General features: G+C 48.2%; 2 protein-coding genes across 2 annotated transcripts in view; one reads left to right on the top strand and one right to left on the bottom strand.

The window, feature by feature from the left end:
* Window positions 1–10262: 10262 nt before the first annotated feature.
* Window positions 10263–17083, top strand: LOC125621422 (uncharacterized). The gene is made up of 6 exons (XM_075119108.1): window positions 10263–10297; window positions 11307–11601; window positions 11845–12028; window positions 13957–14045; window positions 14702–14828; window positions 16178–17083. Exons 1-6 carry the CDS (start codon window positions 10263–10265, stop codon window positions 16210–16212), a joined length of 765 nt encoding a protein of 254 aa, XP_074975209.1. The 3' UTR covers window positions 16213–17083.
* A 3938-nt stretch (window positions 17084–21021) lies between these two features.
* LOC125621632 (uncharacterized) overlaps window positions 21022–23033 on the bottom strand; it is a 65857-nt gene continuing 63845 nt past the window's right edge. The window contains exon 14 of the mRNA XM_075119107.1: window positions 21022–22825. Within this exon, the coding sequence (XP_074975208.1) occupies window positions 21754–22825 (1072 nt within the window). The 3' untranslated portion in view covers window positions 21022–21753. The remainder of the gene's footprint in view (window positions 22826–23033) is intronic.

The following is a 23033-nucleotide window of genomic DNA, read 5'->3' as shown; positions in this document are numbered from 1 at the left end:
TGGGGAGAGGCTCTACGAATGCAGTGAGTGTGGGAAAAGCTTCATTCAGAGATCAGCCCTTTTTCGCCATCAGAGAATCCACACAGGGGACAGGCCCTACGAATGCAGTGAGTGTGGGAAAAGCTTCACTCAAAGAGCACACCTTTTCCAGCATCAGAGAATCCACACACGGGAGAGGCTCTGCAATAAATATAAAGGGAAGGGTAAACACCTTTAAAATCCCTCCCTGCTGGAGGAAAAGACCTTTCAGCTGTAAAGGATTAAGAAGCTAGAATTACCTCGCTGGCACCTGACCAAAATGACCAATGAGGAGAAAAGATGCTTTCAAAGCTGCATGGGGGGAGAAACAAAGGTTCTCTCTGTCTGTGTGATGCTTTTGCCGGGAACAGAAAAGGAATGGAGTCTTAGAACTTAGTAAGTAATCTAGCTAGATATGCGTTAGATTCTGTTTTGTTGAAATGGCTGATAAAATAAGCTGTGCTGAATGGAATGTAGATTCCTGTTTTTGTGTCTTTTTGTAACTTAAGGTTTTGCCTAGAGGGATTCTCTGTGTTTTCAACCTGATTACCCTGTAAGGTATTTACCATCCTGATTTTACAGAGGTGATTCTTTTACTTTTTTCCTTCAATTAAAATTCTTCTTTTAAGAACCTGCTTGCTTTTTCATTGTTCTTAAGATCCAAGGGTTTGGGTCTGTGTTCACCTATGCAAATTGGTGAGGATTTTTATCAAGCCTTCCCCAGGAAAGGGGGTGTAGGGTTTGGGGAGCCTTTTTGGGGGAAAGACGTTTCCAAGCGGGCTCTTTCCCTGTTATATATTTATTAGACACTGGGTGGTGGCAGCAATAAAGTCCAAGGGCAAAAGGTAAACTAGTTTGTACGCTGGGGAAGTTTTAACCTAAGCTGGTAAAAATAAGCTTTGGGGGTTTTCATGCAGGTCCCCACATATGTACCGTAGAGTTCACAGCAGGGAAGGAACCTTGACAGGCCCTAGCAATGCCGTGAGTGTGGGAAAAGCTTGACTCAAAGATCAGAAGTTTCTAATCATCAGAGAATCCACACAGGGGATTCTCTAGCAGCTCAGCCCTTTCTAGTCATCAGAGAATTCACACAAAGGAGAGGCCCTACGAATGCAGTGAGTGTGGGAATACCTTTTTCTTGGCACTCAGCCCGTGTTAGCCATCAGAGAATCTGCAAGGGAGATCAACACCATAAAAACCTCTAGGTCTATCAGTACTTTTTTTCTTTAATACTTTTCCTGATTCCTGCATAGTAACTTGGAATGCTGTTTGAACTGTTTGCTGCACCGTCATCCCTCAGCTTATCCAGATGAGTGCCCCATTTTTGCCTTTTGCAGTTCGCCCTCTTGAGGTGGACCTATTTGTCCTTTTTATTGTCCCATGAGTAATTTGAGTGTGTGCTTCCTATCAGGAAGCGGGGAGCAACACATTTATACTATTCCTCCTATTGCAAAGTTATTGTTAGTCACCAATGATACAGATTGTATCATTGCCAGTTGTTCTCATGTTGCTCTGGGTTTTGCTGAAGAGCAGTTCTATTGGGAACTTTTCAAATGATATGTAAATGACGAGAAGCAGGGGCTGGAAAAAAAAAGAGTCATTTCGGACCCTCCTCCCCATTATTTAGATCCTAGTGTACTGAAAATGTTGAAAATAACATAACTGACTCTTGAGACAGCGCTGAGGGAAGTATGTTTGAATGGATCAGAGGAGAATGTGCTGGGAGAATCTCTTGTCCTGATTCTGAATAATCAGATGTCACCTGCTCTGGAATTTTACTTGACACTTTCACTGTCATGTATTCTCTCTCTGTGATGTGGTTTCTATCTGTCCTGAGGGCTGTTTGCTCACCCAATTGGATATTAGTTCAGTTTGATATGATGGCGCTCAGATCTATTGGAGAATTTCAGACAAATGACCGTTTGCTAAAGCGGTCATTCCACTTTGGTCATAACCAAAAAACAGCAGTGATCTTAAAATTTCCACTCGGAAATAGTAAACAACAGCAGAACCTCATCTAACTGAAGGAAGTACATATGATCACTGTGTAGTTCAATTGTTGAAGTCAATATTGTCTCAGATGATCTGGGGAGAGAATTCCACCATAAGTGATTTTGAACTGGGCAGAATGGCCATGTATTTGGTTCCCAAATCGTGTGTAACCCAGGCCCTACAAAAGATCTCTCCTAGTTCATTTTATGTGATGAGGAATCCTGCCCTTCCTGACGCAGATGTCGAGGAAATAGAAGTGGGTTTTTTGTTGAATTTATCCTTTGTATGTGCTAAAATGTGTATAAAATCAGTGTTGACAATCTAATAGCTGCAGAAAAATGGCTATTTTTGAATAGAATCTCCAGCTCTGGTAACTTACGGAGATTCTGATCCTGCCCTGTATCCAGGCCTTGCCTGAAACTGTGCCACCAAATTAAAGAAAAGCTGGGCATGTCTTGGGGAGCCATTCCTCACTAACACTGTTGATATTTTGAGTGGTTTTGTAAAGGATTTGGAAAGAACTGGGGTGAAAAGAGTTCTTGATTTCTACTCCAGTAAAGGAAGCTATGGTGGCCAGGAAAATTGTTTGTACAAGCCCACTTACTCGTTTAGTGTCACTGATTACCATTCCAAAGGATACCAGGGTTAGATTGAGAACGATCATCCTTCACCATTTTGATCCAATGCTTCATGGGACGTCCCTTCTCCATGGATCCCACCCTGGCTACCTGATTGGGTACCAAGGACTTTGAGGCGGTGGAAATGATGACAAGCAGCGAGGCAATGAATGTGTCGGGCTCCAGTTTCAGACGTCAGGATCCACCTGTGTTGAGTCCTGAGTTGGTGGTTTTGTGCCTGACGCTGTGAGTGCACCTAGAGCTGATGCTGGCGCAGCTGCCCAGTGTAGCTGCACTGCTGTAGGACTGCCTTTACAGATGCTCTAAGCCAAGGGTAGAGATCTCTGCTCTGGACTGTATTAGTCCAGCCCCGCAAGCGGCGGCAACTGTCTTGGCAGGAGAAACTCTCCTCTTGATGTCGCGCTATCTGCACGGCGGGGCTGGGGCCCTGTAAGTACGTTGCTCAGTGGTGTGGACTTTTCACACCCCTGAGCAATATAGTTCGACTCATAGACTTTAAGGTCAGCAGGGACCATTTTGATCAGGTAGTCTGACCTCCTGCACAACGCAGGCCACAGAATCTCACCCACCCATTCCTGTAATAAACCTCTTACCTATTTCTGAGCTGTTGAAGTCCTCAAATCGTGATTTAAAGACTTCAAGGTAGAGCGAATCCTCCAACAAGTTATACCGATAAATATCTTTAGTGTAGACCAGACAGTTTTCTCTTGTGTTTTATGCATTTGCATCACTTCTCCTCTACCTCCTCCTACTTTGAAAGATTAAAGGTGAGAAAAGAGGCATTTTTCCTCATGATGCAAACCGTCCCACAAAGGAGACCTCTTCCACCAACGCACATGGCAGAAGATCCTGAGATATATGAACTCCCAGAAGTGGTTGGGACCTACGTTGGGAGAAACCACAACTTGAGCCAAGGTTCGGTTGTTGGGAATGAGTTTTCTTTTAATCCCAACATACGACAAGAATTGGTGATCTTTGAATATGTTATTGTTACTAATGAAAATGAAATTATAGGTGACGTAATTTGTAAAAGAGTAAGAGACTAATTGTGTGATAATCTGAATGATTTTGGAATACTGAAAGTCCTCTTGTTTTTTTTTTAGTTGTACAGGAAGTGATGGGTAGTCCTGAAAAGTTAATTTGATTTAATTTACCCCCCGTAGTGTAAGAAGTTCTGGTAGAAAACCTTGCTCCAAAGGTTGGGGTGGGAGAATGTGTGTGAGAGAGTGAGTGTATAAGAGAATATTGGCCTAATATATTTTTTAATTTTTTGTATTTCAAATAGAACTTATTTTGCTTAGCCTTAAAGTCCATTTCTATTAAAAGGAAAACTACTCGAGACAAGTTGTGTAACTTTTTGCCCACTTACACTGTAAGGGTCACTGACTTCCCCACTTCTCTAATGTGCAACAGAGAGGCATCACATCGTCATAGGACATCTCCAGCAGGTAGGAAAACCGCCCTCGTCAACCATCAATACGAAGGAAAAGGCTGAACTCCATTGCCTTTCGTATCAAAAAGCCATCTAAAGCTGGTCTACGCTGAAAAGCTATGTTGACATAGTCCCATCTTTCAGGGGTGTGAAAAATCCACTCCACTGAGAGAAGTAGTTAATGTGACCTGAGCCCCAGTGTAGACAGTGTTAGGTTGTCAGAAGAATACTTTCAGTGTTTGAAGTGTAGAGATAGCGTTAGACAGATTGATCTCCTATGGGAAGCAAGTCAGGACATCAATTCCAATTTTGACCCATCTCCCTGTATGTGAGAAAGCTACTAGTATGGAGGGCTGAGCCAGCTGTCTGATCGCCTGGTCCCTCAACTGTAGCGACAGCTCCTAGTACCCATCAATCCAAAAACTGAGAGAAATGAAGAGTTCCAACCATTGTCATTTTAGTATCTTATTGTTCCTGTCTCTATTTTTTGTGCTGGCCTTTCTGTTCTATCAGAGTGGGACGGTATAGCTCAGTGCATGCGTGACAAAAGCTCATTGGTGCCAATTGGCAAAGGAGTCACTGTTATTTACAAGCAACTCCTGTCTCAGACCTGACAAACTCACCACACCGAATACACTGATTTTATGACATTTATCCAGGAAGCATAGCAGTGAGATCTCTACTGAAAGCTTGTAAATCATTGTCAGGGGAGCTTCTGCTGTGGGTCGCTCTCCATCTCTCCTGTTGAAGCTGCTCCAGTTTGGTTAAATCATTGGAACTGGGAATTTGCACCCTGATCTCCCAGGTGGGTGCCCTGACCACCAGTCTGCAGCATCACTCTCCCGGGTGAAATTAATGTTTAATGATTTATGCAAAGTGGAACAGTGCCAGCAGGGGCAATTGAGACTGCCCCACCCAGGGCACCCAACTGGGATGTAGGAGACCTGGGTGCTCCTCGCTGCTCCTATCAGATAGAGATGGGATTTGAAGTCAGGTCTTCCACTTGCTGACTCAGTGCTCAAACCACTGAACTCGGGCATAGAACAAGGGTTCCACCTCTGGTGGAGTTAGGTGAGCAGGGCTGACCAGGCTTAGGCGCCCAATTGACGACAACCAACAGGAAGCACCTAAGTCCCTTTGTGGCAGAAGGCTTGGGCCACCCCTGTCCTTAGCTGTTCCGACTGGCTGACTCCGGCAGCTCTCCATCCAGCACACTGGCTTTTGTGGATCCAGCCCCTCATAAGAAAGGCACCCAGGGCTCCCCCAGAAAAGCCCTAAGGTTGATGGTCTCTGAGATCTCTTCACCCACTTCTGCACCCAAGTTCCTCACTGAGACACTAACCGGCACAAAGCAATGGTCAGTAGCAGCCTTGGTGCCCAGGGATGCGGTCTCAGAGCTGGGATGGCCACAGCCCAGCACAGGGTGTGACCAGTATGAAATGAACTATTTCAGGACACAGAGAAAACACACCCCTGTGGCAGTCAGGGAATCATGTTGTAGGTCCCAGAAGCCAAACAAGAGGTTGGTGTGTGTGTGTGTGGGGGGGGGGGGGTGTTAATCGGATATGGGGCCTTTCCCATCTCGGGAGTGTTGACTCCAGTTCACCCTCAGGGTTGGGGGACTGGCTGGCCCAGAGGGGCGGGGAATGGATTTGGGGCCTTTCCATAGAGAGCGTGCCGGCTCTGATCCGACCCCAGGGAAGGGGGCTGGCTGGCTGGCTCAGGGGTTCAGAAATGGGATAAGGGGCTTTACCTTACTGGGGCACTGGCTCCAATCTAGCACCAGGGTTGCGGACTAGCTGGCTCATGAAGGTGGGGAACAAGGTATGGGGCCTTTTCTCTCTGGGCCAGGAAGGAAAGGAGTGTGTAAATGAATTTACCTCTCCCCCCTGCACCCAGCCAAGGAGCATCCTAGTGTGTCTTTGCTTGACACTGGGTGTCTGTGAAGCTCCTCGAAGTATTTAGGGCTGAATTCTGCTCTCCCCCCAGTTTACACGTTCCCTTGGCTTCTATGGAGTCACTCCTGACTCTCACCAGTGCAAGAGAAGATTCATACCTTTAGCGTAGAGCAGGGGTTTTCAAACTTTTCTTTCCGCGGACCACTTGAAAATTGCTGAGGGACTCAGCCGACCACTTAATGATCTTTCCAAAAGTCATTTGTACCATTAGCTAACTATTGTAAAGCTAACCCTCTTGCATACATATTATCTGCACACATCGCGCAGTCTTAAGATGCTAAACAGATCTGTGCGTCAACTAGAAATAGTCATGCTCTCCTTGTAAATATTAATACTGTCCTTTCCAATATCTGCAAAGATTGTAAGAGGCATTCACTCAGGCTTATACAATTTCTCTGCCATGTCCACTCCAAATTTGATTTATATTTTATACACATAGAAGAGTAACAATAAGTAATAAAGCGACACAAACAGCAAAACAAACCCACAAACAAACAAGTGAAAACACTGAGAATACGAAGGGAAGTGAAACATCCAGTGGTTGGTTTGGGGGATTTTAAATGAGTGTTTAGGACCCACGCGGTGCAACTGTAACAGAACCCTGGAGAAACAGGCAAAGTTCAAGTTCTCCTGGTTTCACATTGTGCGCATGTGTCACCAACTCAATAACCATTTTTACAAGCCCTGGGGCACATTAACACATGGCTTGGAGTTTGCAGACAGATCCCTGCTTCAAAGAGCTTACAAATAAGGTCTTTATCCTACAAAACACCTAGCAGGACACCAACCAAATCCAGTGCTGATGGTGACTCAAGAGTCAATGGAAGTACTCTGAGGCTTAAAGCAGGGGTGGGCAAACTTTCTGGGCCAAGGGCCACATCTGGGTGGGGAAATTCTATGCGGGGCAGGAGGCTGGGGTGGGGGAGGGAGTGTGGGGTGTGGGAGAGGATTAGGGGTGCAGGAACAGGCTCGGGGCAAGGGATTGGGGCAGAGGAGGTGTGTGGGGTGTATGAGGGTGCTCAGGGAAGGGGGTTGGGATGCAGGAAGGGCGCGGCAGGGAGCTCAGGGCAGGGGGTTAGGATGCAGGAGGGGTGTGGGTGCAGCAGGGGGCTCATAGCAGGGGATTGGTGTGCAGGGGTGAGGAATGCAGGAGGGGGCTCAGGACAGGGGTGCAGGAGGGGTGCGGACTGCAGGAGGGAACTCAGGGCAGGGAGTTGGGGTGCAGCAGGAGGCTCAGGGCAGGGGGTTGGGGTGCGGAGTGCGGGGGGGTGCAGACTGTGGGAGGGAACTCATGGCAGGGAGTTGGTGTGCAGGAGGGGTTTGGGCTTCGGCACGGCGCCACTTACATAAAGTGGCTCAAGGGTGGCAGCGGCTCGCACTGGGTCCAGGGCAGGCTCCCTGCCAGCCTGCCCTGGCCCCACGCTGCTCTGGGAAGCGGCCGGAACCACGTCCCTGAGTGGCCCCTGGTGGGGGGGTTGGAGGGGAGGGCACAGGCCTCCACATGCTGCCCTTGCCACAACTCCAGATACCTCGCCTGAAGCTCCCATTGGCCACGGTTCCCTGTTCGGGACAAATGGGAGCTGCAGGGGGCGGTGCCTGGAGGCAAGAGCAACCCACGGAGCCCTCTGTCCCCCTGCCGCCCTGCCTATTAGTTGTTCCCCTGCAGCTGCTGAAGCTCCCAGCAGGCTCCCACTGCAGGCAGGTGTGAGGCTTTTTAATTTTCAGGGCAGAGGAAGCTGGGCCAGGGGGACACGCAGCCTGGTCATGGCAGCTTCTGGGTTGGCTGCGCAGGGGTGGGGCAGATGGGGTGGGCAGCCTCGCTGCAGGGCGCTGGGGGAAGATGGGCAGGCAGCTTCTGGGCTGGCACCAGGGGCCTGCTGGGGGGGAGTACGGGCCGGGGGGGTTACTCAAGGACCGAGCCAACCATCCTCCTGAGCCATCCTGAGCAGGGGGCGGAAACTGACTGGTCAGGGGGGTCAAGCAGCTGGAGGCAGCATTAGGAGAGGGGCTAAAGGGAAAATCAGGGATGGGGGGTGGAGGCAGAGTTAAGCCCAGGAGCGAGGCACTGGCAGAGGGTGTCAGAGGGCAAAACCCGGCCCAGGCAGGGGCACAGGGGGTAGCCGTTACCCCAGTGGGACTGAGACACCAGGGCTTGCAAAATAGTTTGTTGGGGGGGGGGCAAGAGGCTTTTTTATTTCCCCTCTCCCAGGCAGAACCTCTCAGCATCGGCTTCCCAGGAATGGGTTCTCAAAGGCACAGGGCTGGGTTCGTAAAGGCACAGGCATCCCAATGCCTAGTCAATACATCTCCTCTTTGTCTGATGTAACCTACTGAGGCTCTGTCTACACTGCAAATTTCAAAGGGCTGTCGCGGGTGCCAGTGCTCCTGGAATCCACCTCGACGAGGTGATTAGGTCCGAGCACTGGGAGCCGAGCCTGTCCACACTAGCGCTTTAAAGCACTCAAACGTGCTGCGCTCCGCGAGGGGGGGGGGTGATTTTTCACGCCCCTGAGCCAGCAACTTAGAGCTCTTTAACTTGCCAGTGCAGATAATCCCTGAGACTGAATTCAGGGAAACATGGTACAGATATCCCCTCAGAAACAAAGAATCCCTTATCACTGTATCTGAATGCATCGAGTCTCATAGCAGTGTCCCAAGTTGTCTTATCTGCTGCTAGGATTCCCTGAATTTTTCATTCTAATTTTTGCTTCTCATTTTTAGAGCAGATGTTTATTCTGTTCAATCATCTGACTTCCACTCTGACTGAATTTCTGACCTAGTGTGAAAACTTTGTTTTGAGTCAATCCACCAGTGCTGTAACTATTGGTGGTCAGACCAATAGTCCACCTAATCTAGTATCGTGTCTTGTGACAGTGGCCAATGCCAGGTGCTTCTAAAGGAATAATCAGACCAGTCAAGGACTCATTGAACCATCCCATTGTCTGCTCCCAGCATCTGGCAGTCAAAGGACGGTTTAGGGACATGCAGAGAATGGGTCTGCATCCTTGATTATCTTGGCTAATAGCCAATCGACTTATCCTGAGGGACTGATCGAACTCTGTTCAACCCATTCATAGCTTTTCCTTTCAAAATAGAATGAACACACATCTACAACCCAAACATACCTTTACAACCACAAGAATTCTAAAATCATGAGTTAATCACGCTCGCGTCAAGAAATTTTAAGGAATAAATTATCTTTTTTTGTGCCTCTTTGTTCCTGAGCCTGTAGGGTGCAGTAAGGCAGTTCCAATGCCTTGAGCCTGAACACCTGAATCTTAGTCTACCCTCATACTGCCAAACATTTCATACACCTAAGGCCATATCTACAATTTCAGTGTGGGTTAACTCAAGTTATTTCATCACAGAGTCACTACGGTTACTATGTCACTTGTGTGCCGGCCTCCTGGACTCCCTGCCTCAGCAGTCAGGGTACTCACCAGAAGCACTTGTGTAGCTTCAGAGTGAGGTGCACCATGAATAGATATCCCACTGTCTACCACTGTATTTTGGGAAGCTTTGGATTGGCAGCGTATGCTGGGTACCAAACAGGTCAGACAGGGGTGGTTGTGGCCATGGGTTCAAACTTCTTATAATGCATTGTTAACCATCCACTAATTTTATATGTATCCCATACATAAACGTATACATAATGTTTACACCTTTTTTTCTAAACCCACTAACCTGCCTGGCCCTCCTCACTGTCTGCCATCTCACACAGAATCATGGAACTTGCATGGCTCTGCACTATCGTCATGAGCGTTTTCACCCAAAGGTGTGTGCTCCTTTAGTATTTGCAGATCAGCAAACATACACGTGGGGTATGACATTATACTCTACATTCTTTATGAAAATATGCTTATGATATGGATATAACAGAGCTAATATATACCTTATGCAAGATTGATGTGGGGTATTATCGCAAAACTTAAGACCTATTGACTGTGTTTAGCCAACCTGTATGCATATAATGTTTGTATCTGAGGCTAGAAATATTGAGCATGTCTCTGTATTTAAAATGTGCTCTGTTGGATGAGGCCAGACAATGTTAGCGCCTTACTGAAGGAAAGCACAAACACATAAAGATTATCCCAGGAACTGTGCCTCTGAACAATGGGGACCACTTGACCAAGATCAGATACCTCTATAGAGCGGGTGCCGTTTGACCCAGATCACAGCAAAAGAGCCTTCCAGAGAGTGGGGAAAAGAAACAAAAGGTGGACAATGAGAGCCTACAAGAAGAACCAGAAACACCTCAGGTACAAAGACTGAACAGTGAGAAATGATTGACCCAGCAATCTGGATGATGGGAAGACAGACACCTCAGCTCAGCTCAGCTCACTGAGAATGAGAAGGATCTGACATTATCAACCAATGAAGATTAATCCAGGTGTGTCTAATATATCTTGTATCCCCATTATGCAGACATAGGCCTTTTTCTCACTGCTAATAAAACTAAGGAAAACAACACAAGTCCTGAAAATATAGGAAATATAGGAATGTTGGCTTGGTTCTCTCTACTCCAAAAAATGTGTTCGGTATCAAGTGTTTGTCTCATGGGTATTTTGAGAATGGCGACTAAGCATCTTGTCATGCAGAGAAAGTGTCAATTCAGATTTTGTGGGTAATAAACGTGTAAATAAGGCTGCGATACTGGCCATAAACCATGGTGGATTTGATTTCAATCAAATTGATTTTAATCACTAGTCATGAAGACTCGATGTAATCATGGTTTTCTAGATAAAAGTGCATTCCTGTTGGTTGTTGTAGCCTTCGTACATATTCTTCACAACTCGGAGTTCGATCCAGTGGTGTGCTATAATTTGTTCTGCTTGTGCAGATTCTCTTTCTATTTCAGATCCCTGATGTAAACTAGCCAAACTGCCTGTCTGAACCTGGGCCTGGGTGATTTCAGGCGGTTGGCGAATTGGGTTATTTTTCTTCATGAGTTTCAGAGTAGCAGCCGTGTTAGTCTGTCTTCGCAAAAAGAAAAGGAGGACTTGTGGCACCTTAGAGACTAACCAATTTATTTGAGCATGAGCTTTCCTGAGCTACAGCTCACTTCATCGGATGCATATCGTGGAAACTGCAGCAGACTTTATATATACAGAGAGAATATGAACCAATACCTCCTCCCACCCCACTGTCCTGCTGGTAATAGCTTATCGAAAGTGATCATCAGGTTGGGCCATTTCCAGCACAAATCCAGGTTTTCTCACCCTCCACCCCCCCCCCACACAAATTCACTCTCCTGCTGCTTCTGGCCAGAAAATCTCCCCCAAGCCAGAGGCCCTGGAGCGAGGGGGAGACTCACCGGCGCAGCGGCTCCAGGGAAGGAGCTCGCCAGGGCACAGAGCACCTCCTCCTGGCCAGGGTCCCTCCTGCCGCAGGCGCCGCGGGCCGAGACCGGGCTCCCCGCCGGCAGCGGCCGCCCCGGGGCGCGATCTCACAGAGCCCGGCCGGCTCGACACCTGCCCCCGGGGCACGTCCCGACGCGGGGCAGAAGCCGCCCCTCGGCCTGCGGCGCCCCCGGGAGCCCCAGCAACGGGCCGCGGGGGGGCGGGTCTGAGAGGCGCCGGGTGGGGGAGGGGCCAGAGGGAATCAGGCTGATCCCGGCACCTGCCCAAACCGAAGCTGAAGAAGGCGGAAGCGCCCCCGGGGCACGCTGGGAGATGTAGTTCCTTACTCTCTCACTAGCGGAAGTGACGCCATATCGGAGAGACCGAGCCGAGCTCGCGCGGAGCCGTTGGCGCCTCTTCTAAGGCGGAGAAGCGTTTTGTGTCGCTCGAGCTCTGGGCATGCGCAGAAGCAGGTGTGCGGAAGTCGCGCGTGCGCAGAGGCAGAGCTCACCGGCTGCTGCGGGAGCGGGCTGAGCGGCAGGGTCTGTGCCGGGGCGACCTTCATTAACCCCCCCGCGCCCGGCCCGCGCCCTGCTCCCGCTGGGGCCGCCCCGGGCCCTGCCCGCCCCGCTGCCGAGCTGCCGCCTCCAGGTACCGGAGCGAGCCCCGGGGGCGGGGCGGTGACGCTGCCCCAGTGTCCGCGGGGACCCGGCCTCGGGCGGCGCCGGGACCTGCTCCCGGGGGGGCCGCGCCCGGGGGGGCTCGGAGCTGCTGTCCCAGCGGGAGCCCAGCGCCCCCCGGCGGGGTCTGGACGGGGCAGCGGGTTAAGGGGCGAGGCTGGGAGACCCCGACCCCGCGGGGCCGGGCTGGGGGGCCGCTCTCTGCCGGCAACAGGGCCCGGGCAGGCCCGGGAGGGGACGGGGGCAGCGAGCGGCCCCCCCCGGAGGCGGCCCGGCCCCAGGCTGCGGCCAGGAGCTCGTTCCTCCGCGGGGCCGCGTCCTGCCGCACCTGGGAGACGCCTCGGGGCTGCCCAGCCCCAGGGGAGCCGCAGCCAGGCCCTGCCCCGCGCCGCCGGGACCGGGGGGGCTCCTGGGGTGGGATCCGGGGGGGGCCTTGAACGGTCCCTGTGCAGCCTCAGGAAACCCCCGGGGGAGAAGGGGGGGCGGGAGGTGAGTGAATTGGATCCTTTCCCTGCTGGTGCCGCTCACACCCTGATACAAATTCTCTCCAGTTCTTCCCCTTTTCTCAAATGTCAATTTAACATCTCCGGTGTGGGGGATTTTCCCACCCATTTTATCTGCAGCGATTTGTCCGTGTCTAGGTGAGAAATTGTTCCCTGAGTCGGTCCCCAAAACATGTCTGCCCCTGGAGTGGGGATGGGATGAGAGGCCTCTTCTCTGCCAGGGTGGGGGAAGGGAGGAGCAAGTGCCCCCCGTGGAGACTGCCCAGACCCCGGTTTCCCAATCCCACTTGCTGGCCCCAAACTGCCAACACAGTTGCCCCCAGCTATCCGCTGACCCTCACCTGCCCATCCCCCACTGCTGCCCCCTTCCCTCACCCAGGAAGCCTTCCCGCTCCTCCTCCTCCTTCTTTGCCCTCTTAAATCGCCTCCTCAAAGGTCTCCCTGCTGCCCCTGTGAATGAAGGCAGACGGGGAAGCATCATTTTCTGTTTATGTATTACACAGTCATATAAAATCCAGTCAAACAGTCCCTCTTTTCCAACTAGTTATTTCATAGCAATATAAAATTCCCTCTGATCTTGGTGTTTTTTTCTCATGTTATCAGTTACTTACTTTGTGACACGTATTCTCTGCAGATCTCAAAGATTGTTATGAAATACCCTAAACATTTGCCCCACTTTTTATTTAGTTGTCTATTTCTAATTGAATATACCCTGAGATTTTCTTAGTATTTTATAATTAAGAGAGATAGGGAAAATCTCAGATTTACACCTTTTCTCAGATTGTTGAACATGAAAATAGAAGAAAAGGAGTACTTGTGGCACCTTAGAGACTAACCAATTTATTTGAGCATGAGCTTTCGTGAGCTACAGCTCACTTCATCGGATGCATACTGTGGAAACTGCAGAGGACATTATATACACAGAGACCATGAAACAATACCTCCTCCCACCCCACTCTCCTGCTGGTAATAGCTTATCTAAAGTGATCATCAAGTTGGGCCATTTCCAGCACAAATCCACCTTGATTATCATACACATTTTAAAGAGAGTGGTCACTTTGGATGGGCTATTACCAGCAGGAGAGTGAGTTTGTGTGGGGGGAGGGCGGAGGGTGAGAAAACCTGGATTTGTGCTGGAAGTGGCCCAACTTGATGATCACTTTAGATAACTTTGTTACGGGGTGGGGGGAGGGAGAAGGGAGGTTTAAAATGTCTCTGTGGGCTTAGCCTGGCAGGAGGGGCCAGGTCTACACTGAAATAAAGAGATCAAGCATTTTTCCAGCATGGCAGAATCTAGGATATCTGTCTGCAGGGAAAGACCCCTGGGGGAATTCTGATGTGAAATTAACTAAAGCCTGTTCTGAAACCCCCACAATTACGCTTCTCACCCTCCCAGGCTGCAGAACGACGTCCATCCTCCAGCTCAGCTCCTCCCATCCTCCCATGGGATGGGGAAGAGAAATGGCTGCAGTGGAGCCAGCTCAGGTAGGGATTATTGGGGAGTTTTGGGTGGGTTCCTTCTGGAGGGAGGGGGACAGCAAATACACCAGAGACAGGAAGGTTTGCACAGTCTCGTTTGGAGGTTGGACTGGGGCAGTAAATTCACAAGGTGGAGAAAGGGAGGAGGACACGGGGTGGCAAACCTGCTGGGAGTTATTGAATAAGTGGCCTAGATTCTGGGATCAGACCCATGAGGTTGGGAGGTGGAAATGCTCTAATTTGTTGAACAGAAAATAACCCACCTACATGGGGCTAGGAAACCTAACCAGACTCATAGTGCGGGAGCCTGACCCGACTAAGCAGCGGGTGCCATGAGATATGAAGGGGGCACCCACCAGTCAGGCTTAGGGGAGATTCCCCTCCCTTCATATCCAGCTCCTCACATTGAAGAGCATGTTGGACTTCCTACCAGGGAGCTGTCCCTGGACCCTGTTAGGGGCTCCATCTCCTGTATCAGTCTGTGGCTAGTAGGTGTGTGATGGATCTGGTGGGAGAGAGGTGGGGCTCTCTCTTCGTCCCCTAACCCTGGTGGTTCCAGGAGACTCTGACCGTGATCCACCCAGAGCTTCCATTTGATTGGCTCCTCTCCCACACAAATAGTCGGGCAGCAGGTACTGAGTGTTGGACTTTTGCTGTCTCAGGGGCCGGTGACCTTCACGGAGGTGGCTGTGTATTTCACCAAAGAAGAGTGGGCTCTGCTGCATCCTGCTCAGAGAGCTCTCTACAGAGATGTCATGCAGGAGAACTATAAGAATGTGACCTCGCTGGGTAAGGATTCCCGTCCCCTCAGTTCTTGTAAGGGGAAATGAAGAGATACGGTTCACGCCACCCCCCAATGGCATCTCTGCTCTGTCCTGTTTCAGCATCACCGCAATATGCCAGTAACACACACACACAAACACACGACCAGAGACCTTCAAATGTCAGATATCTCTTTCTGCTCAAGTAAAACTGGGGCTTAGGTCCAGCATAACCAACAGAAGCTTCCTACCCCCGGCCTTCTCGGAAACCCTGAGCCTACTCCACCCGAAACAGAATGTGCTTGGGTGTAACAAACAGGCTGCTGGAATCAGAGCTGCTGGTCCAGGGCTACTTATCACACAAACACCCAGTGCATCCTTGTATGCTGGCTGGGGGTATCCAGACAGGGGAGCTCCAACAGCAGAACATTGAATCTCACCCAGGATTACAGATGACACAAGTCCTCACTGGTCTGGATTGCAATGCAGCGTGTGTAAATGGCTTATGTTGGTAGTGAAACTTGCTGAGTCATGGAGAGTCTTCCTTCTCCATCCGCATGTGTGATAGCCACCACCTCTCTTCTCTGCAGGCTCCTTGGATTTTTGATTACCTCATTGTCACATGACCCCGATTCTTATCTTTCACATTCTGGTTTTCTAGACTAATTAGAATCGTTGCTCCTGAATTATAGCTTCTAATTTCCCAGTGTTCTCCACACCCAGGGATTTTCCTTCTCCCTCCCGTTACACTGGGCTCACTAGATTCCCTAGTAGATAAGAGCGGCCACGCTGGGTCAGACCAGAGGTCCATATAGCCCAGTGTCCTGTCTTTCGAGAGTGGCCATGATTTTATAGACCTCTCTCATACCCCCTTTCGTCTCTTTTCTAAGCTGAAAAGGCCCAGTCTTTTTCATCTCTCCTCATACGGAAGCTCTTCCATACCCCTAATCATATTTTTTTCCCTTTTCTGAACCTCTTCCAATTCCAGTCTATCTTTTTTGAGATGTGGCAACCACATTTGCATGCGGTATTCAAGATGTGGGCGTATCATGGATTTATTTATTTTTATGGGCTTACCATGGATTTATAGAGAAACAATATGTTATTTTCTGTCTTGTTATCTATCCCTTTCTGTTTGCTTTTTGACTGCCTCTGCACCTTGAGTGAACGTTTTCAGAGAACTCTCCACAAGGACTCCAAGATCCCACTCTTGAGTGGAAACAGCTAATTTAGACCCTATCATTTTATATGTATAGATGGGATTATGTTTTCCAATGGGCTGCAATACGTGCTATCCTCACATCTAGTACTGCTGAGCTCCTGCATTCAGTAATATCCCTATCCTTCCTGTTTCCTTTCTCCACTGAACCCCACCAGGCCATGCTTACTGTTCCTGGCTTCTCCAGGACTGACTCATTGTCTCTGGACTTCTCTGTCGGCAAGAAGCAATGGCAGGGAGACTTGCCCTCTGTCTGGAGTCTTCGATTTCTGGGAGAAGGATTTACTTTCTCTGTGTTTTTATGAGACCCTTTGAAATTCAGCGTCTGCGACATTAACCACAGTACAATCTGGACTGTTGAATAGCTGTTTCTCCTCAGTTCCCCAACCTGCGGTGCCTTTTACACTGCTTTACTGTGAGAACAGCCACTCCTAGGCGGTTAACACACAGTCTCCAGCATGTAACTCGCTCCCAGCTTCACAGTATTGACTGCTGCTAGGCAGCGACGCTCCCGTTACAGTACACCACAGGAGAACCTCAGAAACTTCTCTGCTACCAGACTTTCCCCCAGAAATGTGCATCTTGCATTGTACAGCACACTGCTGAACAATGCAAACTCATACGAAGTCTGTCATTTCATCAGTGGAAAATGACATGCACCAGGCTCGTTATTCCAGATGGAGTTTCCAACTCACTTTAATCCAAACACACTGGTTAAATAAAACAATAAAACCAAATTGTTAACTATGGAAAAAAAGGATTTTAAGTGACTACAGGTAATGATTTTGGAATACTGAAAGTCGTCTTGTTTTTTGTTTTTTTTAGTTGTACAGGAAGTGATGGCTAATCTTGAAAAGTTAATTTGATTTAATTTACCCCCCGTAGTGTAAGAAGTTCTGGTAGAAAACCTTGCTCCAAAGGTTGGGGTGGGAGAATGTGTGTGAGAGAGAATGTATAAGAGAATATTGGCCTAGTATAGATTTTAATTTTTTGTATTTCAAATAGAACTTATTTTGCTTAGCCTCAAAATCAGTTTCTATTAAAAGGAAAACTACTTGAGACAAGTTGTGTAACTTTTTGCCCACTTACACTGTAAGGGTCACTGACTTCCCCACTTCTCTAATGTGCAAGAGAGAGGCATCACATCTGTCATAGGACGTCTCCAGCAGGTAGGAAAACCGCCATCGTCAACCATCAATACGAAGGAAAAGGCTGAACTCCATTGCCTTTCATATCAAAAAGCCATCTAAAGCTGGTCTACGCTGAAAAGCTGTGTTGCCATAGCCCCATCTCTCAGGGGTGTGAAAAATCCACTCCACTGAGAGAAGTAGTTAATGTGACCTGAGACCCAGTGTAGACAGTGTTAGGTTGTCAGAAGAATACTTCCAGTGTTTAAAGTATAGAGATAGCGTTAGACAGATTGATCCCCTATGGGAAGCAAGTCAGGACATCAATTCCAATTTTGACCCATCTCCCTGTATGTGAGAAAGCTGCTTGTATGGAGGACTGAGCCAGCTGTCTGATCGCCTGGTCCCTCAACTGTAGCGACAGCTCCTAGTACCCATCAATCCAAAGACTGAGAGAAATGGAGAGTTCCAACCATTGTCATTTTAGTATCTTATTGTTCCTTTCTTTATTTTTTGTGCTGGCCTTTCTGTTCTATCAGAGTGGGACGGTATAGCTCAGTGCATGCGTGACAAAAGCTCATTGGTGCCAATTGGCAAAGGAGTCACTGTTATTTACAAGCAACTCCCGTCTCAGACCTGACAAACTCACCACACCGAATACACTGATTTTATGATATTTATCCAGGAAACATAGCAGTGAGATCTCTATTGAAAACTTGTTAATCATTGATTTCAGCGTAACAGCCATGTTAGTCTGTATTCGCAAAAAAGAAAAGGAGTACTTGTGGCACCTTAGAGACTAACCAATTTATTTGAGCATAAGCTTTCATGAGCTACAGCTCACTTCATCAGCTGCATCCGATGAAGTGAGCTGTAGCTCATGAAAGCTTTGCTCAAATAAATTGGTTAGTCTCTAAGGTGCCACAAGTACTCCTTTTCTTTTTGTAAATCATTGTTACTCCTAATCACTGCGAGAGGTGTGTATAAGTCAGAATTTAATGAGTAATGTAAGTTCATGGACAATTATGCCGATATGGTATTTTCATGAAAGTGAATCACCCCAATCATCGGTCTTGGTGGGGATGGCCCTTTCCAGTGGGAGGGAATTGTCACCCACCCCATGCTAACCAGTTATGTGATGTATTGCTACATTGTCAACTATTGCATCAACCCAGAATAGCTAATGGAAAACTATCAAAGATGAACTATAGACATCAAAACCTTGTGGAAGTGAAAAGGACAATATGAAAATGGGGAGATAGTCCTTTCTGTGATTAAAGACAAAAGACAGATTCCATTTATGACAGGGTGGAGAAAAACATTCTGGGTCCATTCACTAAGGAGATCCCTAACGACCAGTGGTGCTTCATGAAAGGCAGGGCCCTGGCTCCTAGGGACTAGCAGTCACTGCAGTAGACTGAAGTGTGAGGTGAGAATCTACTTAGATAGGAAAGGTAACTATTAAAAAGTGTAAGTTGCATTTGGTGATTTTGTTGTGTTTGTAACTGTTTTTCTATCACTCACATTTGTTTTGTTTAAATCTCTCTCCCTTGTTAAATACATTTCCATTTGCTCGATAACTTTACTCAAGTGCTGTGTGTGATACAGGATCAGTGGTCAACAGTAAAACTGATAACCTGGGGTATATCATTGCTTCTGGAGGAGAGATTCAGAGAAATCCCAGATCATCTGGTGATCGGGGCTGGACCCAGAGGGGGACATATTGAAGGAACGCGGATTAGGGTGCCTCTATTGTCAACTGGCAGGGCTGCTGTAGCTCCGAGGAGGGTGCTTGAGTGGCTGATAGGCTGGGTGAGTTCAGTCATGAACATCCAAGCTGCCAAATGCAAAAGTCCCTCTTCCTAGTGGCAGGTGGCAACAAGGAGACTCACAGCCCTCAGCTCCCTGAGAAGGTGTCACGGAGTCCCTGCGCGATGCTCTGGAACTGCTCCCCATGAAGCCAGTCAGGACTCTGGGGCAGTCGCCTTTCTGTGAGCAGCCTGTCTTCAGGACACACAGCTCACACAGCTTCCACCTTCCTGGGTCTGACCTCGGAACATTCAGCATCCTCTGCCCCTCTGTGCGCTTCCCCCAGTGAGTCCGCCCAGGTGGGGCTCCTGGGGAAGCCAGAGGGTCCTGCACCCCAACTTCGCAGTCAGATGTGACTCTCAGCCAGCCAGTAAAACAGAAGGTTTATTAGACAACAGGAACATGGTATAAAAAAGAGCTTGCAGGTGCAGAGAACAGGACTCTTCAGCTGGGTCCATTTTGGGGGGCAGGGAGCCAGACAACCACGTCTGCACTTCACTCCAAGTCCCAGCCAGCCCCAAAAACTGAAACTCCTTCCAGCCCCTCCTCCTCTGGGCTTTGTTCCTTTCGCGGGCCAGGAGGTCACCTGATTCCTTTGTTCTCCAACCCTTTAGCTTTCACCTAGCAGGGGGGAAGGGCCTATGCCATCAGTTGCCAGGAAACAGGGTGTCGGCTATTCTCTGTGTCCAGACCCCTGCACACACCTGCCCTCTAGGGCTCTGCAGTGATCATACACCCTTATCCCACCACCTAGATACTTAAGAACTGCACAGGGGAAACTGAGGCACCCCCACACAATTCAGAGGAAACATTAAGAACAGTCCCACTTCGTCACAGAAGGGTCACAATGTGCATCTGTGTTGCTCCACCTGTCAAATTCAAACAGGGAAAACACACTATAGCATAGTTCCCTGACTCAAAATAGCCCTAAAACTCTTCTATGAAATCATGGAACATGTGCTCTTCACTCTGTGAAAGCATGTAAAGACTCCAAGCCCTGGAGGGTAAGTGACCTAGAGAAATTGGAATATTGGGCCGAAAGAAATCTAATGAGGTTAAACATGCACAAGTGCAGAGTTCTGCACTTACGATGGAAAAATCCTATGCACCGCTTTTCCGGCCCCTGCTTCTCTTCATTTACATATAATTTGAAAAGTTCCCAATATAACTGCTCTTCAGCAAAACCCATAGCAACATGAGAACAACTGGCAATGATACAATCTGTATCATTGGTGACTAACAATAACTTTGCAATAGGAGGAATGGTATAAATGGTTCCTCATGGGACAATAAAAAGGACAAATAGGTCCATCTCAAGAGGGCGAACTGCAAAAGGAAAAAATGGGGCACTCATCTGGATAAGCTGAGGGATAACGGTGTAGCAAACAGTTCAAACAGCATTCCAAGTTACTACATAGGAATCAGGAAAAGTATTAAAGAAAAAAAGTATTGACAGCCCTAGAGGTTTTTATGGTGTTGATCTCCCTTGCAGATTGTCTGATGGCTAACATGGGCTGAGTGCCAAGAGAAGGTATTCCCACACTCACTGCATTCGTAGGGCCTCTCCTTTGTGTGAATTCTCTGATGACTAGAAAGGGCTGAGCTGCTAGAGAAGGTTTTCCCATACTCACTGCATTTGTAGGGCCTTTCCCCTGTGTGGATTCTCTGATGATTAGAAAGTTCTGATCTTTGAGTCAAGCTTTTCCCACACTCACGGCATTGCTAGGGCCTGTCAAGGTTCCTTCCCCACTCTGAACGCTAGGGTACAGAGGTGGGGACCTGCATGAAAACCCCCAAAAATTATTTTTACCAGCTTAGGTTAAAACTTCCCCAAGGTACAAACTAGTTTAGCTTCTGCCCTTGGACTTTATTGCAGCCACCACCAAGCGTCTAACAAATATATAACATGGAAAGAGCTCGCTTGGAAACATCTTTCCCCCAAAAATGCTCCCCAAACCCTACACCCCCTTTCCTGGGGAAGGCTTGATAAAAATCCTCACCAATTTGCATAAGTGAACACAGATCCAAAACGCTTGGATCTTAAGAACAATGAAAAAGCAAGCAGGTTCTTAAAAGAAGAATTTTAATTGAAGAAAAAAAGTAAAAGAATTACCTCTGTAAAATCAGGATGGTAAATACCTGACAGGGTAATCAGATTCAAAACACAGAGAATCCCTCTAGGCAAAACCTTAAGTTACAAAAAGACATAAAAACAGGCATCTACATTCCATTCAGCACAGCTTATTTTACCAACCATTTCAATAAAACAGAAGCTAACGCATATCTAGCTAGATTACTTACTAAGTTCAAAGACTCCATTCCTTTCTGGTCCCGGCAAAAGCATCACACAGACAGAGAGAACCTTTGTTTCTCCCCCCACTCCAGCTTTGAAAGTATCTTGTCTCCTTATTGGTCATTTTGGTCAGGTGCCAGCGAGGTTATCCTAGCTTCTTAACCCTTTACAGGTGAAAGGGTTTTTCCTCTGGCCAGGAGGGATTTTAAAGATGTTTACCCTTCCCCTTATATTTATGACAGATACAATCTGTATCATTGGTGACTAACAATAACTTTGCAATAAGAGGAATGGTATAAATGGGATACTCCCTGGTTCCTGATAGGAAGCGCACACTCGAATTACTCATGGGACAAGAGAAAGGACAAATAGGTCCACCTCAAGAGGGCGAACTGCAAAGGCAAAAATGGGGCACTCATCTGGACAAGCTGAGGGATAACGTGCTGCAAACAGTTCAAACAGCTTTAAAAGCTACTATGTGGGAATCAGAAAAATAATGATAGCCCTAGAGGTTTTTATGGTGTTGATCTCCGTTACAGATTCTCTGATGGCTAACATAGGCTGAGTGCCAAGAGAAGGTTTTCCCACACTCACTGCATTTGTAGGGCCTCTCCTTTGTGTGGATTTTCTGATGTTTAGAAAGGCCTGAGCTGCTCGTGAAGCTTTTGGCACACTCACTGCATTCGTAGGGCCTCTCTCCTGTGTGGATTCTCTGATGCTGAAAAAGTCCTGATCTTTGAATGAAGGTTTTCCCACACTCACTGCATTCGTAGGGCCTCTCCCCTGTGTGGATTCTCTGATGGTAAAAAAGGCCTGATGTTTGAACGAAGCTTTTCCCACACTCACTGCATTCATAGGGCCTCTCCCCTGTGTGGATTCTCTGATGCTGAAGAAGGCCTGATCTTTGACTAAAGCTTTTCCCACACTCACTGCATTCGTAGGGCCTCTCCCCTGTGTGCATTCTCTGATGTTTAGAAAGGGCTGAGCTGCTCGTGAGGCTTTTCCCACATAAACTGCATTTGTAGGGACTCTCCCCTCTGTGGATTCTCTGATGCTGAAAAAGGCTTGATCTTTGAACGAAGCTTTTCCCACACTCACTGCATTCATAGGGCCTCTCCCCTGTGTGGATTCTCTGATGCTGAAGAAGGCCTGATCTTTGACTAAAGCTTTTCCCACACTCACTGCATTCATAGGGCCTCTCCCCTGTGTGGATTCTATGATGGTAAAAAAGGCCTGATATTTGAATGCAGGTTTTTCCACATTCACTGCATTCATAGGGCCTCTCCCCTGTGTGGATTCTCTGATGCTGAAAAAGGGCTGATCTTTGAGTGAAGCTTTTCCCACACTCACTGCATTCGTAGGGCCTCTCCCCGGTGTGGATTTTCTGATGCTGAAAAAGGGCTGATCTTTGAGTGAAGCTTTTCCCACACTCACTGCATTCGTAGGGCCTCTCCCCTGTGTGGATTCTCTGATGAGTAGAAAGGGCTGAGCTCCTAGTGAATCTTTTCCCACACTCATGGCATTCATAGGGCCTCTCCCCTGTGTGGATTCTCTGATGTACAGAACGGTCTGAGCTCCTGATGAAGCTTTTCCCACATTCACTGCATTCGTAGGGCCTCTCCCCGGTGTGGATTTTCTGATGCTGAAAAAGGGATGATCTTTGAGTGAAGCTTTTCCCACATTCACTGCATGTATTTTTCCTCTTTCTCCTCAGGATTTCCTGCTGGGTTGTGGTTTCTTTGAGGCCCTGCTGAGTTCCCCGACAGGAAATAAATTCACCCATTT

The sequence above is a fragment of the Caretta caretta genome, chromosome 14, assembly GCF_965140235.1.
Source record: "Caretta caretta isolate rCarCar2 chromosome 14, rCarCar1.hap1, whole genome shotgun sequence".
Lineage (NCBI taxonomy): Eukaryota > Metazoa > Chordata > Testudines > Cheloniidae > Caretta > Caretta caretta.
The sequence above is the reverse complement of the archived record's forward strand: the minus strand, read 5'-3'. Positions and strand labels throughout refer to the sequence as shown.

Bases quoted from the DNA above. Each gene is read 5' to 3' on its own strand.
- LOC125621422 (XM_075119108.1), top strand. From the start codon at position 10,263: ATGAGAGCCTACAAGAAGAACCAGAAACACCTCAG. The intron at 10,298-11,306 runs GTACAAAGACTG...GCTTCTGGCCAG, and splicing joins AAGAACCAGAAACACCTCAG to AAAATCTCCCCCAAGCCAGA. The intron at 11,602-11,844 runs GTCTGAGAGGCG...GGGCATGCGCAG, and splicing joins AACGGGCCGCGGGGGGGCGG to AAGCAGGTGTGCGGAAGTCG.